The sequence below is a fragment of the Taeniopygia guttata genome, chromosome 9, assembly GCF_048771995.1.
Source record: "Taeniopygia guttata chromosome 9, bTaeGut7.mat, whole genome shotgun sequence".
In the NCBI taxonomy this organism is placed as follows: domain Eukaryota; kingdom Metazoa; phylum Chordata; class Aves; order Passeriformes; family Estrildidae; genus Taeniopygia; species Taeniopygia guttata.
The window spans coordinates 21,970,579-21,988,110 of record NC_133034.1 but is presented as its reverse complement, the minus strand read 5'-3'; the positions used below and the strand labels follow the sequence as shown (position 1 = coordinate 21,988,110).

The 17,532-nt window shown below is 48.2% G+C and overlaps 1 protein-coding gene across 1 annotated transcript; it reads right to left on the bottom strand.

The window, feature by feature from the left end:
- Positions 1-606: 606 nt before the first annotated feature.
- SLC2A2 (solute carrier family 2 member 2) lies at positions 607-15,434 on the bottom strand. The gene is made up of 11 exons (XM_030280904.4): positions 13,728-15,434; positions 12,978-13,073; positions 12,199-12,455; positions 11,566-11,690; positions 10,705-10,820; positions 10,002-10,164; positions 9,393-9,580; positions 8,432-8,536; positions 6,210-6,311; positions 5,591-5,794; positions 607-5,416 (listed from the first exon to the last, which is right to left on the bottom strand). The coding sequence occupies exons 1-11, from the start codon at positions 13,740-13,742 to the stop codon at positions 5,225-5,227; spliced, it is 1,563 nt and encodes a 520-aa protein (XP_030136764.4). The 5' UTR covers positions 13,743-15,434; the 3' UTR covers positions 607-5,224.
- Between the last annotated feature and the right edge of the window lie 2,098 nt (positions 15,435-17,532).

Below are 17,532 nucleotides of genomic sequence, written 5' to 3'. Positions count from 1 at the left end.
TGTCATCTGTGCTCTGATAGGGTAGCTACACAAGTCACTTTTAACATCACATTTTTTAATGGTTCACCATGAGATGTTTTATTTAATCTGAGTTAATTTTTATGACTTGTTTGCCTGTGGTCCCAGGTCCCATGGGGCCACTTCATGAGGTCCCAGCATCAACTCTCTCCTTGACTCGGGCTTTCCCTGGATGCTGCCTCACCCAGCCTGCTCTGGAGATGATACCCTTTATCCTGCCCGTTTTACTGCTGGCTCCATTGATAAGCAGAATCTGGGACATCCTGTTAAGTGTTTTAACACATGCAGTGTGTGCTTGTTTACCTGCAAATTGTGTGACCACTTGCACATGCTCTAGGGCTTTTTATCTTCTAAAAAAACACTTTATGAGAAAACGACCAACTGTTCTGAACCCAAACTGGGGCTTAGCCTGGGGCTAAGCATTACTGATGACTTTTTTTCCCTCAAGTATCAGTTGATAAATTTGGCTGGTTTCCCACAATTAACAGATTAATTTTTAATTACTTGAGAGATCTTCTGGGCTAAATCAAGTGTTTTTACTGAAGAGCGCTGTAGAGGATATTTATTTTTTCAGACCCAAAACAAATATTCCAAGACAGCCTTTATTTGGGATTCAATAAAAAACATTGGAAATCCAATCCATCAGTTATTGCCTGCAGGTATCGTTCCTTTGTCTAGATCAACATTAATTTTCTAAAGTGCAGTTCTTGATAGTATTAATGTGATTATCCCACTTTTCTACACAAGAACAGCAACTTGATTCAAAACATATTTGTAAATAAAATACCTCGGCCTTTCACATTTAAAGGTGTTTTTTTTCTAGTATTGCACAGCTGGATCACACACCTTTTCTCTCAAGTAGGGTCAGAATGTTATCAAATTTTTCTTCTCCTATCTGTGTCTTTAAGAAGTGAAGAGGGACTAGAAAACTTGAGGAAGATTTAGTGAGCTGTGTCTGTTCTCAGTTGTGTCCTGGAGAAGTGTCTGATGTCATAAAGTGCCTCATCAAAGCCCAGCCTTGAGAATATGCATTTCAACCAGTGCTGGGGTAAATATCCCACCTTGTTTCCAGAAACATCTCACCTGTTTCCAGCTGGCCCATGAAAGGCAGGAGGTGGTGTTTACACCCCTGGGCCCTGGGGTCAGGTCACACGATTAGAAACACCAGGTCATGAGCAGAATGGTGTAAACAGCCCTGTTCCAACCTGAGCAGTGTCTCTGTGTCAGCTGCTGAGCTGACTTTCCTGGGATCCCACCGTGTCCTGACTTAGCAGAGGCACAGAGCTGCTCTCTCTCCTGAACAGAGTGCAGGGAGGCAAAACTCAGGACACTCCCCAAGCCTCAGGTCTGCAGTTGTATCTACAGCCTGTAAAATTGAAGGACTGCTGATCTGCAGCCAGGATTTATTGCCCCAGTGCTGGGGAGGAGATTCCTTCCCTTCAGGATTTAGTGAAATATTTAAACACACAGTTACCTTAATTTAATCTGATGCTTACACATTTTGCTGTATCCCGACCTGATATCCTACCTTGAAATTCCTCAGCTCCCATAGATTTCCAGTGAAAGATAAGGACATTGAACACCTCAGAAAATATATCATACCTCAAAGAATTTATCCCTGCATAAGTAGTACTTGGGTTAGCTTCATCATTATCAGCTGTTTGACTACAGAGATAGAGGGTAGTGCTTCTCAGTGATGGAAAACAAGTTGAAGTGAGGCAGAAAAACCTGTGATAAATTAGTGTGGAGAGCGTTAATGGGGCCAAATGTCCTGAGTTTATTGAATTAGGGAAGTCAAACTAATTTTAAAATTAAACCTAGAGAGTGGGAGACTAGATACTGTTGGCACAACAGAAAAGTCTTAATGGCTGTTGTCTCAGCACATTAGGAAAACACTGTCAAAGCTCTTGCTGACAAGATGCTTTCTCAGGGATTATTAATTATATTGCATTATTAGCCAGGCATGGTATGAAAACATGTTTAGCATGTTACTAAAATGCAATGACCATTTAGCTAATAAGTTTGACTTGGTCTTTTAAATTTTCTTAATGATTAGCAACTTAGTAAAACTGTAATGGTGAGAGATAAAAATAACGATTCAACAAGCTGTGTCTCAAGAACAAGTTTTAACTAGAGCTTGGATGTAGCAAGGACAGATAAAGTGTACAGTCCTAATTATCAGCCTGATGGGATGAGACAAAAGTAAACATATAGTCAGATTTAACTAACTCTAATGACCCCATCCTGTGCTGGCATATGGTTAAAGTGCTCTTGTGATAGTAAAGCCCAGCTTGATCCTTCACTGCAGCCATGGGGAGGACAAAGGGCCAGCAATGCCTTACTCTGTCCCAGGCTGAAAGGAATAAACTCCCTTACCTTCCACATGGCAGCTGCTGCAAGGAAACACAGCCTGACACTCCCTTTTCCTTAGGTGCCTCTGAACCCCCCAGGCAGCCCCTCTGGGAAGTTCAGTGTTGTAACTGTGGGCAGTGTTAATACTGTGGGCTTTGCTAAACTGATTTATGTGTTGCACTACAGTACCTGAACTGGGCTTTCTATTGTCATTTACCAGTGACACAGGAAAACCAGGACTGACTGCTCAATGTTGATCAATAAGGCCCCTCACTGCTGAGCTGCTGGCAGAGTCACTGATGCCCCCCAGACAACAGGACAAAACTTAGCAGAATTTTAGGAAATAAATTCATACCCCCTGTATGATCACAGGGAATCCAGCCTGGCTGGGCCCTCAGAGCAGCAGTAAATCTGCTTTGAACCTCACTTCTCCCCAAATGCTCCTCCTGCCTCTCGTGCCTACAGAGGCCCCAGCACCAGGTTTTAGGCTGCACCAGCACCATGCAAGCAGAGGTGCTTCACAGTGGGGTGAAGTGGGCAGTGTGGACAGCTGGGGCCAGACACTGGCACCCCTCCAGTCAGGGTTCATCCAGCCCAAAGCCAGCTGCCAGCAGATCCAGGGCTACCTCCAACCCCAAGTCTCAGCTCTGGACCACCTGTTTCAAAGGGATTTGGGCTTGCACAGCTTGCACAGCTTTTACCACCTGTGGAGAAAATGTGTCCTGCTCGGGAAATAGCTCCCATCTGGTATTGGATGTATGTCTGACATGTACAGGGGGGGAAAAACAGCAGCACAAGCCATGCCGTGCCATAGATGTTGTTCATATTTTATCTAACAGACCTCGAGAACAATGCTGATAGCAAGAATCCTCTTTTTTTCTCCATTTTGTACATTCAGATAATCCATTATATTTAACTTATGGTAAACATAGCCAGTGGAGAGCTTCTGAGCCTGCTGAGGGTGTTGGTCTCATCTGGGGGACCTGTGTGCAGCACACAGAGGGACAGCTCGACACAGACCTGTGCCCCAGCTCTGCTGCTCTCTTCCCATCCCTAGCCTGGGATCTGGTTCCAGCAGCCCCGCACGCCCGTGTCAGACCCAGGTCACCCACCACTGCAGCACATGACAGCACTGACCCAGTTCTCCTCTAGTTAAATCCCAGCAGTCACTCCAGCAAAGCCTTTGGTGCAATCTTACTGCTTCAGTGCACACACCAGGGGCAGGCATTTCTGCCAGTGGACCTTGTGGCTGCATTCCCATCACTTGGAAGAGACCAGAGTGTGCTGTAGGGTCTTAATACCAAGACAGTAAAGTCTACACAGGAAAGAAAGTTTAGGCACATAGAAAGGAGCATGAACCTCCCCTAAAACCAAACGCATAGCAGCACTGTGATCCTCCTCAGACCATCTATTTTGTGCTTTTCATTATGCTCGATCCTGTGTTACATTTTGGCCACTGCTTCACCGGCAGCCACGGTGAGCACACAGTGACCAAGCAATGCTGGTGTTTCACCTCTAAATAAATAATGTGTTTTTACCCTGAGAAAGTTGCTAAAAAGTAACCTGGTATCACAACAAGGAACATGCAAATCTTAAGCAGAGAGCAGGCTTTTACGATGGCTCCAAAATATGCCCCCAAAAAAGGAAGAAGAATCCTTGGAGTTTGATTCTGCCACATAAAAGTGTCTCATAAAGAAGCAAAAGGAGCACAAACAAGGCTGTGGAAACAGCATGACCTCCTGCTTGCACACTATCTTGACTGAAGCACACCCAGCCAGCAAAATGCTAAGTGATGCAAAATGGGAGTTAGGTAAGTGGCACCTTCCAGTTAACCTTCCAATACCCATTTCTTCTTTCGGTCATCATTAATTGTTACTCAATGAGCAGCCTGAGCCTTTGGCTGGACCTGGAGCCTGTGGGTCTTGAACACTGTATGAAAGGAAGGGGAGGAAGGTGCAGATGGGGAAGGAGGTGCCCTGGCAATGGTCACACCATGGAAGGGGTAGCAGCAGGGCTCAAGTCTCCTCACATGGAGGCCAAGAGTGCCCAGGCCTTTTGTGTGGTCAGTGTTGTGCTGTGCCTTGTGCTGCAGCTGGGAGAAGGGAGAGAGGCTTCCTGGGAGGAAAGAGAGAACTAAATAGTTTGGCTGAAATGTAGGAAAAGTGCCCATCAGCCCAGCCACAGTTTCTAAGATTCTCAAAAAAATTACTGCAACTGAGTAAAATCTTACGAGATCAGACAGCATTTCCATAATGCACAGATAACAAAGCAAGGGAAGTGCATCCGGTTCAGGTGGGATCCACCATCTTCCTCTGCAGAAGGCAAGAGTAAGGGGGTGTTTGCTCCACCTGTTTTCCTTAGGACCTGAGGTGATCAGTGCTGTGTGCTGGTGGCACAGCTACATGAGCAGTTGGATTTTAAAGGCACCAGGTCACTCAGCAAAATGAAGCAGAGAGATGGGAATTAAAAAGTGAAAACACGAGGCTGCAGCATCAGCCAGCCCCTCTTTCCTTCATTTCAGCTAAGAGACAGCCCTGCTCAATGCCATCTGGTAAGATCACTGTCCCACTGGGCTCTTCCAGAAGGGCATTGAGACGTGCATGTACCATAGTCCTCCTGTCCTTTCCCCAGCTTTTCCTGCAGCCCAGCTGTCCCAAGTGTCTCAGAGGAAAATTCCAGGTTAGCACCTGTGGCAGGGAGGTGTGAACCACAGCAGCCAGAAGAAATCCAATGGATGGGTCCTCTTGGTCTGCCAGCTGCAAGGTTTTTGTGAAATGAGACTTTTGCCCAACATTCTTCCCATGGTGCCTGAAGGAGGTGCATGGCCAGTCCCTCCTTTTGGGTGCATGAATGTCTATGCCTCCTCGCTGCGTCGCAGGTCTTGCAGCTCAGTCATGGCTTTGGCCGAGAGCTTCTTGCGGCGGAACACAGCTGCAATCTCCTCAAAGGACTTTCCTTTCGTCTCCGGTACTTTGAAGTGTGCAAACAGGAAGAAGATGAGGAGCAAACCCGCAAAGATTGCAAACACGTATGGTCCGCACAGATCCTGCAGTGGGAGAGTGAGAATGGGGAGACCCACCATCAGCACCACAGGGATGGCTTCCCCTTCCTACCCCGGCTGGCTGCGGTGCCCAGCCAGACTAGGGCATGGAAATCTGGGCGGCACATTCACATGGGATCGTGCCAGTCGTTTATTTGTATGATTTAAGAGATTTCTTACTGCTATGTACTGGAAACACATTCCCACGATGAAGTTGCAGGCCCAGTTGCAGAAGCCGGCGACAGCGATGGCGGCAGGGCGCGGGCCCTGGCTGAACAGCTCGGCTACGATGAACCAGGGGATGGGCCCAGGCCCCACTTCGAAGAAGATGACGAAGAGGAAGATTGCAACCATGCTGACATAGCTCATCCAGGCAAACTGGCTCTGCAAGAAGTTGGTGTTATAGTCCCAAAGTAACTCTCATTAATTATCAATAATTACTTTATTTAGGCTTCTTTTTCAGAAATTCCTTTCTATTCAGACAAAGGGGAACTGGACATGAATAATTAAGGTTTTAAACTCTTGTGCCAGGTGCTGGCTGGACATTTGGTGCCAGCATTGCTGCCTGGAGGAGTTCACAGCCATCAGCTCAGCTGTTACTTTGAGCCATCTCCTTGCCTGCAGCTCAGCAAAATGATGCAGAATGACACCCTTTAATAACCAGGGTGTTCAGCAAAGGAGGCCACCCCTTATTTGCTTTTTAATCTTGACAGGGGCTTGCAGCAATGTTTTGGGCTGACTTTGATGGGATCTTCTTTTGTTTCCAAACCAGGGAGAAAAAATGGAGAGAAATCCTTACCAGGAGCACAAGCCCAACTGTCATGGCCACGGCGCTGATTAACATGCCCATCAAACCTGCCAGGAACAGGGACCGCCTGCCCGCCTTCTCCACCAGAAAGACCTGTAAAAACACACGCAGGAGCTCAGTGTCCAGCACCACCACTCTCAGGATCAGGTCCATTAGCCATAACCAACCTGTTACCACTGCCACACTTTTGCTCTTTTGTTCTTTGGCTCTTTTAGCTCTAGTGGTACAGATTTATGTGCTGGTTTCCAAGTGTTAGAAACTCTGCTGGCAGCTGCTGGGGAGCCTGACTGAGCAGTCACCCTGCCAAGGGCAAGGCAAAGGCATATGCACTCAGAGCCCATGCATTTCCAAGCTCTCAGAACTTCCCACCATTCCTACACACGAATTGCTGACTGTGGACTTACTTTCCCCTTTCTTTTTTTCTTCCAGGAACTAAAAACTTACTAGGTCTACATTAGTTTGAAATCAGGCTTCAAAATGTAGCACAATTCAGGTCATGTCGTGGTCCATTTCACCTTGCCTGTTCTAAAGCAGGGATAGTTGTGTAGCAGCTTCAGTCAGGATTTTTTGTCCAATCACTCCCAGACTCGTTTTGCTTCGCTGGTAGTCACAAAGCTTAATTTGCTCCTTCTCAGCTCCTCTTGGTGGACACCAGCCATGTCACCCAGCTTCTAACAGATACCTGAGCCTGTCCCAGACACCTCACCTGACGGGGAGCTGTAGGTCCCTCCAGAGGACAGTGCAGCTGTCCTGGCCTAACCATGCAGCAGTCTCTGAGGCTGCCCACTCCTTCCCCTCTGCTTGAAAGGACACCTCTGGCCAGCAGCTCCACCTTTGCTATCATTACAGCCACAATTTACACTTCCCAGAGACCGTCTTTTGCTGGAGGCAGTTCACATGCTGACATGTGAAATCACAGAGGATGAGTCTCTGCTCCCTTCTCCCCTTGCCAAGGTCCACCCAGCTTTCAGCACTTCTGCCTTTTGATCGGGGTCTGTCATTTATTGACAAAAGCAGGTAATTTTTAAGTGCTCATGGACAAAAGAAGCAAAGAGCAAATGCCCAAGGCTGCAAGTACCACAGCCTTGGGGTGGAGATCGAACTGCAGGACACCCTCCATGCTGAAGAAAGGTTTCTTCCAGCTGCACACCTCTGTGCTTCATTTCACAATAAACATCACATTTTCTCCTCATGGGGCCTACACTGGGCTTTCCCTAAGGCAGGTTTACTCCAAGATGTTCTCTCTCATACACACTGGAGAACTACTGGTTTAGGTTGGAAGAGACCTTAAAAATAATGCAATTTCAACCCCCTGTCATAGGTAGGGACACCTTCCACAAGACCAAACCTGGACTTGGACAGTCAGGGACAGGGCATCCACAAACTCTCTAACAAACCTCTGCCAGTGCCTCACCACCCTCACAGACAAGATTTTCTTTCTAATATCTAATAAAATCCTCTTATCTGTCAGTTTAAAATTGTCTCCTTGTCCTAAATCTCTTGGAGCTGTGTATTTTTGCCTTGCAGCCAGTCCTGCATCATGTTGGTGAAAGTTCTTTGCTCCCTAAATCTCTAGAGAGATATGAGGGAAATAGGCTATTATATATAATAAATAAAACTAATTGCCAGCTGATAGGAATTGTGTTAATCCTCTCAGAAGAGAGACAAATGAAGGGAAGGCCTGTGGAAACAGAACCACCCTTTTATTGCTGCAGAGCCCTGCATAGACAGGATGAGGATAGGTGCTGGATTACTTTTATTACTGTGGCATAGCCTTTGTATATCACTTGTGCAGGTGCTATGTACATACAGAAAACTGTTTGAAAGATAACAGTTAAGGGCAGACTGGGAGCTGGTGACTTCCCCACCAGAGCCCCCATCCCCTGCCAGCTCCCTGGGGAAATAGGACCTGCAGAATTGCAGTCCCAAGGGCAACTTTTCTTCTGGGGGGAAATGCAGGGTTTTCAGAGCTGCCCTGAACACAGTGGTGCAGTTTCCACTCACGAGGCATTTAGCAGTGCTAATCAATAGCCACGTGCTCTATGTCAAGGCTTGAATTTTCGAATTAAACTTGCCCAGGGAATGATTTTTCCCTGTAAGGTGTTCAGGGTCCTGCAACACTGCAAATCCCAGCTCCAGGATAAAATCATGTTTCAAAACCACACTGTACCTTATGTGTGTCTGTAGTCCAGGGGGCAGAAGTATTTACTTACAGAGATAACAGTGAAGACCGTGTTCACCACTCCAACACCGATGGTTGCATAAACTGGTTGGTCAACTCCAGCTCTCTCGAAAATGTTTGTGGAGTAGTAAAAGATCTATCAGAATACATCAGGATGAAGGATTAGGCAACAGGGCTGTTGAAACTTTTTGTTCTCATGAGGGAAGAGTTACACTTGCTTAGCTGAGATGTGGCGTAATTTAATTATGATTAATTTTTCAACTTTTAATGGCTTGTTATAATAATTAAAACTGAACATTTCATAGGAGGCTGAGGGAGTTAAAAATCCTGTTTAAATTCCCCTTTTGAGCTACTGCATTTGCACATTGAATCTGTTTTCTTCTATGTAGTCTACGTTTAATCCTAAAATCCAGATCATCAGCACTGAGCACTCAAGACAAAAATCTTAGTATGGCCAAGTTTTACATTAATTTTAAATTATTCTCATTGCAATGACTCCTATTTCTTTCTTCTCTCCAAGAATAAGGTGATTCCTTTCTGGTGAAAGTTAAGGGCAGGAGGTAAAGGGTGGCTGGTGGATGGGGTGGGCATGGTCTGGAGCCAGGTAGGCTGGGCATCCCTGTGTGCTCCTTAATGCTTCTGGGTGTCAGATGGTGATTTCTGGTATTCCAGGAGGTGATACAAAAGTTGTTTAGCTAAAACTGGCTAGAAAATAGTGATTCTGGGATGAGCATGATGTCATTAAAGAGAGCAAACTGCTGACAGACTTGGGTAGGGGAGGGTGATGGGAGGGCTCAGCATGGTTTTGTGCTGGACTCCCTCCCACCCTTCTCCCCTCCTGCCCTCCCAGAGCCAGCTTGGCAGGGACCCAGGAGCCCACAGCAACCATGGGAAAGTGTTCTTCCATCTCTGCTTGGCTTGGATGGAGCCAGAGCTGCCTCTTCATGCTCAGCATGGATCTCTTGAGAGACAAACACTTTGGGGAGACTCACCGCGTTGATTCCCGAGAACTGCTGGGATATTTGCACCATCAGCGCCACAATGACAGCTTGCCTGTACTTGGAAGAGGTGAAAAGCTGTCTTATGGAGACTTTCTTTTCACTAGCAGCTTCTTGCTTTTCCTTTTCCATCTCTTCAATCTCTTTCATTGGATCACAGTTTCCTCTAAGCCTTTTCAAATCTTAGGGAAAAAAAAGATTGACATTTTATTTTCAGTGGTGGGTAAGTTGTATATGTAGGGACAAGAATCTCTTTAGGCAAACTCAGGGTAAGCCAAACACATGGACAGCTGCATCCTCTTGCTCTGAGGGTTCCTATGGCACTTCTGAGGATCCAGGGTGCATCTGCTTTGGGGCAGCAGCACATCACTCTGCAACAGCCCTGAGATCACTCTCATGCCTCATCCCTCAGCAGTGCTGCTTGGTCCCATGCAAATGTCTCAATAGTTTTTGATCCAGAGCTAGTTTGTATCTTAGCAGCTCAGAGCATGAGATGGAGCAGCCACAGTCACACATGAGTCCTCAACCAGGCTTTTCCTTCTCTGTTTTGCACTATGTAAAGTATAAAAGCAACCCTAGGCAAGCCCAGAATATATTCCTTACTTTTTTTAGCTTCCTCCACCTTCCCCAGTTTGATGTAAAGGTATCGGGGGCTCTCAGGGCACAGTAAGAGCAGGAAGAACTGCAGCAGGGCAGCCACGCCAGACAGACCAAGGAGCAGGGGCCACATCTCGTCATTGCCCAGAAGAAAGTCTAGTCCAAGGATCTGGAATAATTGAGGCATATTTGAATGGATCATTTTGCACCCTAAGAAGAGAAAGCAATTGACCACTGTGTTTTGAAATAACAAGCTGGGGGAAAACTAGAGGCAAATACCAACTCTTTTTCTGGATATGTTTGTTTTCTGTACATTTATGTGCCCCTCTGTTGTGCAGCTGGGACTTGTGCCATGGTGGGCAATACTGGTAGGGGCTTTGGGCTCCCTACTTCCCTGATTAAGCCATTTTTGAGAACTTGATTATCTGTCAGGGTCTCATGCTCAGGATCCAGCCTGACACTGCTGAGATGCTGAAAACAATTCTTCAGGGAGAGACGAAATTGTTTGCAGAAGTATTTTTTATTTCTTGGGGAGTTGTCTTTGTTAAGACACCTCTTACTGAAGGCAGGGGTTTAACCCCATTAAAACAGATTGTTTTGCACACTCCTTCAGTTTTGGGGTGGAATGGTGAACAATAGCCCAGTATATCACTATGGTCTTCCTATTCTCTGAAACACCCTCTCTGGCTGTGTGTGTTTTCCTGCTTACCTGGCTGAAGAGGATACCTGTGACGATCGCGAGCTGGTGCAGCGTCCCCAGCGCTCCTCGCAGGGCGGTGGGAGAGACCTCGCTGACATACATGGGCACAAGTCCGGAGGAGAGCCCTGCACCGAGCACACGTGGGTGTCACCTCTCCTAGACACAGCTCAGCAACCAGCAGAAATCACTTCCCAAACGGGAAAGGAGGATGGAGCCTGTGTGCTGCACCCCACACCCCACCAAGCCCCTCATACCTGGCTGGGAACCACCTGCACCTTGGAAAGGTGCTGGGATGTCCCTGCATTGAGAGCCCCAAACTGGGGAACCTTTTTACTTCAACACACATGTCAGAGCACAGAGCAGGGATTATCTGCTGGGAGAAGTTATCACAGGGCAAAGAGCCTTCTTAAAACTTGTCTTGAAACCTCAGAGTGGAGTATTGTATTTGCATACCAGTAACAGTATAAAGAGCTGTTATTTCCAAGCTAATTCTAATGCAATTCCCAATTATTTGCTGGCTATATTCTCTCTGTGGGCAGAGTGGTCCTGTGCTCTCTGGCTAGGGAATCTGTTAACCAGCCTGGCTAGTGATGTGCTCTTACAACAGCCACCAGCAAGATCCATCCTCGAGATACAGAGGGACCTGCTCCTTTCAGGATGTGTAAAATGAAGATATGATAGAGCCAACCCAAACACTTCTGGGAAAGATCCTAGATCAAGAAGGGCAGACATAGAGAGAAGAGGGAAATTCCCACCTGTGAAACCCCTTCTGAACTAAGAAAAGGATTAAAAAAATGGGAAACTTTGAACTGCAGCCCTGGATGCAGTACCAAGGAACTGCTTTCAGTGGCTGACCCAGCCCGGACTCACCGCAGTACAGCCCCGTGACTGCTCTCCCGGAGATGATGAGGATGTGGGATGGCCCAAATTTCGCCAGCCCCATGAGAAGGTTCCCAGCGATGGAGAGGATGTTCACCACCAGCATGGCTTTCACTCTGCAAGGCAGCAGCAGCACAGCTCCTCTGGCACCTCACTCAGCCAAAGCAGCCATTGCAACACACAAGAGGAACTGTGAAGTCACTTAAACAGTACTACAGGGGAAAAACAATGATAGCAGGCACTGCAAAATACAGGGACCAGGGAACAATCAAAGTAGTTAACATGATATTATAAATGATACTTTACATCCTGTGCAAATACCATGCAGATGTCTTCCTCTTCCCTTTGCCATGGAAAGAAAAGGGGGAATTCAGTACTTAATCAAGGCTGCTCATTAGCTGCTGTCTGAAATACTCAAGTTGCAATAAAATGTCCGATTTGTAACAGGATTTTAAAAAGCCCAACCTCTGTGATGGTTGAAACAGTATTTTGGAAGTTGGGACAGTTATTTTTTCCTTTTTGCCCTAAATTGCTGAAAATAACACAAATTGTATTTCTAGAGGGAGGAAATGGTTCTGTGGGAAGGGTTTGGGCTGTGGCACAGAGCACACAGGAGCCTCTCACCTCCCGAGGCGGTCGCCGATCCAGCCCACGGTGAAGGAGGAGACCATGCCACCGACGGCGAACACGGACACGGACAGGGACCAGAACATGGTGAGGATGTGTGGGGAGGTAGCAGGATCCTCGCTGAGGTCAGCTGGGGGTGGGAACGTGCCCTCTGTGCCAGCCTGGAGGAACGTGCCATCCTCCCCAGAGGCATTGGTGGTGTGTGTGTCCGGGGAGACAATGCCCAGCACGCGCCCGTAGTGTGCTTCTATCACCTGTGACAGGTAAAGAAGAAAAACACCATCAGCTCAGATCTATAACCACCCCAACCCCTCTTTTGGATTTTATTCTGCCTCAGAAAAAGATTTGCATTGCAGGCTCTGCAGCGATAAAATCTTGAGGTCCCTCAGCTCCACAACACCCAGACCCCAGTGGGGAGGGACCACGAGGGCAGGCACAAAGCATTCCCTGACCCAGGGCTGGGCTGAGCGGGGTTTTGGATTTGGCACTGGATTTGGTGGAGGGGTGCAGCCCCTTGGTTTGGGCACAGGGTCCATGTTGCAGTGGGGACAGCTCCATTATGTGCAGAACCCCGCTCCTTTCCCTGGGGAAATGTCAACGGAGGGCCCTGGCTGTGTTCTCACCCCGCTGCCCTGTTGTGGGGGCTTTGTTCTGTGGGAGAAACTGCCTGGGAAGGGACAGAGTCCTCCAGAGGGCTTCTGCAAGGGACAAACTGGCCCTGGCTGCCCTGAGGCCATAGTTCCTTGGCCATGCACAGCTTGAGGGACTCAACTTACCTTCTGGGGGGCATTAATGACCCCCAGGCTGTAGCCATACTGGAAGAAGCCCAACACTGCAGTGAAGACGGAGAGGACCAATGTTCCCGTGAGGTGCTGGGGCAGGAAGCAGAGAACAACCTCATCATACTGTCCTAGCAGTGCCAAAACTGGGGGAGGGCTGCATCCCACCCCTATCCCAGGGGACTCCTCTGCCCAGTGGCTGGGACAGTGGCATCCAGGGATGCTGCTGCAGCAGCACAGGTGGTTGACTTGCTCCAAAGGAGAAGGAAAGCCCATGGACACAGGCAAGATCAGGCCCCCAGGGCAGAGTGGTGTTGCCCTACAATGGCAGTCCCGCTCTCCCTGCTCCACTGCCCATCCTGGCCCTGGAGCTTGTGGGAGCCAAAGCTCTGCCCAGCAGAGCACTGCAAGAAACAGCAGCAGCAGCAGTGTATTGTTCCCCATCCCCATCCCTGGAGCACAACAGCTGGGAAAAAAACATCAAAAAGGTGTTTTTCAGCAGTGCTGTTTAAAGCATTTCTGCCTTCCATCACAGTTAAAGTTATCCAATGAGCCAACAGAGCTCTTAAAAATAAAAATAGCCCCTTGACCCTTTTCCCCTTTGCCCCTGTGCACAATAAATTAGTGGAGGGAATTTTTTTTTTTTGTCTCGGTTTTGGCAAGGGATTTCTCAGTGCTGGGGTCTGCAGAAATTCTAGTAATTTCACTAGAAAGTCTAGGGCAAGAATATCAGAGAGCCATGATTACCTTCTCTGTCTGCATATTCCTTTTCTCATCCACCCTGCAGCTCCTCCGCTCTCCTCCTGGGAACAGCCACTGTCCTGGGCTGCAGAGCAAGGTGAGGGCTTGGCCAGGGAAGGAAGGACAGCAGAGCTGGGATGGAGGCAGGAAAAGAGGCTGGTGCTTGGAGAGATGGGACTATATCAACTCTGGAGTTAATGAGAAACCCAAGTCTTCCACGCATTATTTGGCCACCGCTCAGCTCAAAGCAGGCACCACCAATCCCCGTGTTTGGGACACACACGAAACAATGAGAGACCTGCAAAGACATAGAGCGGATCTGGAAAATTCAAATGATCCAGCTGCAGGGCTGGGCTGGGGCTGTCCCTCAGCTGAACAGTTGGGAATGTGACGTGCCAGGGAGTTGAGTCTGTTTTGAGATGCTCAACACCTACCTTGGCTTCTGTGTGGGGTGTGCATGTCACATCACAATCCTCTTGCTGAATCAGGGAGAAGAAACCTCTCCAGCACATGTAGCAAAGCAGCTAGAAAATGACTAAGAGTTTTATTTAAATAGCATTTAGCACCTGCTTTAAAATATATTCCTGTGTATATATCACATAGGGAGCCACATATAAACACAGATGTATGCAGGTCTCTCTGTGTAGCCATACACAGACACCTGCATACACAGAGCCCCCTCAGCAGGCAGCTCTCATGCCTGTACACACCTGTCAGAGGAGATTGCTGGACATAGAACACAACAAAATTACCTAGAATGTTACAGTAAAAGAGGCTTTCATTAAAAATCCTACAGTGGTGTGAACAGCGAACCTTTCAGCACCACCAGCTGATGGCTGTGGCTGGAATCCAAATATTGTGGATTCTGGGAAGTACTGCCAATGCTGCCCAATACTACTGATGCTGCCAAATATTTTTGCGTTAGCTCACATGGCTTTCACGAACTTTGCACATCTGCACAGGCTGGTCTGAGCTGGTCTTGCTCAGGCTTGGGATTCGCTGTCCTTGACGTGGTCAGAGAGAGGAGCTGCAGGGCTGGGGTGGGTGGGACAGTGGCATCCTTAGCGACAGCAGAGCGTGCCAAAGCCTGAGTCAGCCAGGAAGGTGATTAATGCTGATTAAAGTCATTATCTTCCAGATCAGCCCCTGATGGGTCCGGCAGCCAAGCTACAGCACTCATTGGATGATGCTCTCAGTCAGCCAGGCTTCACATGGGCACAAAATGTACTTTCTACAGAAGAAGAGCGAGAGAAAAAACAACAAAGATGAGTGTAAGACCACTAATCTTTGCACTGGTCTCCAGTAAAGTAAAACTTTAACAGGGAGAGGAAAGTTCATTACATTAAGCAGGCTTTGATTCCAGCCACAGCACCTGCATTCCCCTCCAAGCCTGGTGTAGTCGTGACAGGAAGGGCCCCAAGGCTGAGCTTCTTAGTTTTCCCCAATATTTGTCCTTCCTGCTGAGATCTCTGCCAATGGTGCTTGTTTGCTCGCTGTGTGTGGATACCCAGGCATTTACAAGCAGTTTCTTTGCATTGCAGTTAAATACCTTCACAATGGGACTGTCAGGATTTGACAATTACCAGGCTGCTAAGGCTGGAATCAGAAAACAAATGGGGGCCCTGACCCAAGACCAAACCTTCAAGCACTGTGAAAACCTTGGCAGGACAGATGTCCCCCTCCAGGATTCCCATGTACCTCTCAGGGATCTCCATCCTATTGCAGGTGCCTGGCACAAAGAGGGTGATGCTTTCCCTCCCTAGTCTTCCCAGACTACTGCAACTGCAGAGATCAAAGGCCACCAAGGAGCAGGGTGGCCTTTCCATGTCCTGGTCACTGCTGCTTAGAGCAGAACCTTCCCGTGATCTGGCTTCCTGGGGATGGGGTTTGGAGCAGCTGGACACTGCTGGGAGGCACGGGTGAACATCACTCACCTCCCCAGGAGCAGCCCTTCGACTTCCATGGAAACTTTGGATGCCAAAGGCTGGAAGCCCTGCAGCCACACGTGTGCCCTGGCCAGGTCTGCTGGCAAAAGGAAGGAGTTATCCTGGGGTTTTCCCACCCCTCCCTGGCCCCTCTTACCTCCCTGCCAGGCAAGATGCAGTGCCAGGGTTGCCTCACCTCTGCCTCTGAGCCCCTGGCTGGTGCCAGCTGGGCTGTGACACACTCCCCCACAGCTTGGCCCCAGGCAATTTAGTGTTTAACATATCGAACTCTCAGAGGCACTAACAGACTCCACTGGATGTGGATGTGGTGACTAGCAGAGGCTACCTTTAGGCTGGTCCCGAGGCTCACACATGGGAAAGGTTGGTGTGTAAATCTTCCCCTCACTGCAATCATTTCCCAAAGAGGCTGATTGTCAGCTTGGCAGAAAGCAGCATAGTGTTCCTACAGGATAAAGAACCAGGCCTGGCTCCACCAGGATGAATGATCTACCCATCAAATCTCTTGCACATCTGACAGCCAGTTGTGATCACAGTCCAGAGGGTGCAGAGTGGCACAGCACAGCCCAAAGCAACAGCTGAGCCTGGCCAGGCAGTGTTTAGGTGATGGACAAACAACAGGGTCTGCATTACTGCTAATGCTTTATCTAAATAATAAAGTGCAAGAACTGTGCATAATATTAGACAGAATTGCCACGCTTATTGCCTGCTCTGTGTTGTGTGTAGTGTAATTGGTAGTGTTGATAATTTATGTGTGATAAAAGCAATGGGCTAAAGTTTATGGTGGGGCTCTGTTTTTGAACAGCTGAACACTCTTGTCACCTCAGTGCAAGGAATTCAAAGATTCCAGAGGGGCTGTGAGGCTATCCCCAGGTGCTGGGGCAATTTGTACATCCATTTTACTGCTCTGGGTCATTCAGAGACAACTTTGATGTTAAAAAAAAACAAAAAAGGAAAAGTATGCCATAAGCCAAATCAAACCAAAACAAAAAGGCAGATCTGGTCTGCAAGACGCTGGCTCTCTAAGAGCAGACTGGTGTAGCACATCAGTGGCTGGCACAAAACCAAAATTATGTTCGCTCATCTCTCTAAGCACATCAGCTGGGGCAGGCAGCAGTGCTGGGGCCACATGTGAGACAGCAGCTGAGGCTGATAAAACACATTTAAGAGAGAGAATTTGGTGCATTTACAGCACTGCTATAAAGATACCAGAGGTTAATGAGCCCCTTCCCACCCCCCAGCTCTGGGTGGTGCAGCATCTCCCAGAGAGAAAAACTGGGAAGCAAACCCAGCAAACCTCTCCAGCTGCAGGTCCCAACTGCAGCACAGGGCAGGACATGGATGCTGCAGGGCAGCAGCAGCTGTGCCAGGAAATGCATCCTGATTGCTGAGGAATCTCTGCTGGATCTCCTCAGAGCCGTGCTGGCTGGGTGGCTTAGCCCAGACACAGGCAGGGTGTGATGTGGAGCTCCACCCCACTCCTTTGGGAACAGGCAGGTTCAGTCTCTGCTGGCCTGCACGATGCTCGTGCTGGCCCCAAGCACAGAGCATCAAATTGTTGCACAAGCAGACCTTAAGTGGGCTCACATTGAGATAATGAACTGCAGCTTAACTTCAACCATTTCCAGCAACCAGTCCAGCTCTGGGGTTGGGGCCAGTGTCACCTCGAGCATCCCTGTTCTGTTCCAAAATACATAGTGTCAACCCCCAAACCACTGCACAACAAGAAAAAGGCCATTTGATAATAATTCTGAAACAGGTTTGAAAAGATTCAGTTCCCACGAGTAGCTGCTACAGCCTTACCTCTGAGCATCCTTCACCTGTGGCAGTGGTACCCAGCACCTCCCCAGGGTGCTGGAGCTAAGCAT

Coding starts and splice junctions, on each gene's coding strand:
- SLC2A2 (XM_030280904.4), bottom strand. Junction 11,691..12,198: donor ATCGGCGACCGCCTCGGGAG/GTGAGAGGCTCC, acceptor GCTGCCTTGCAG/AGTGAAAGCCATGCTGGTGG. Junction 6,312..8,431: donor CGGTCTTCACTGTTATCTCT/GTAAGTAAATAC, acceptor GTGTTTTTACAG/GTCTTTCTGGTGGAGAAGGC.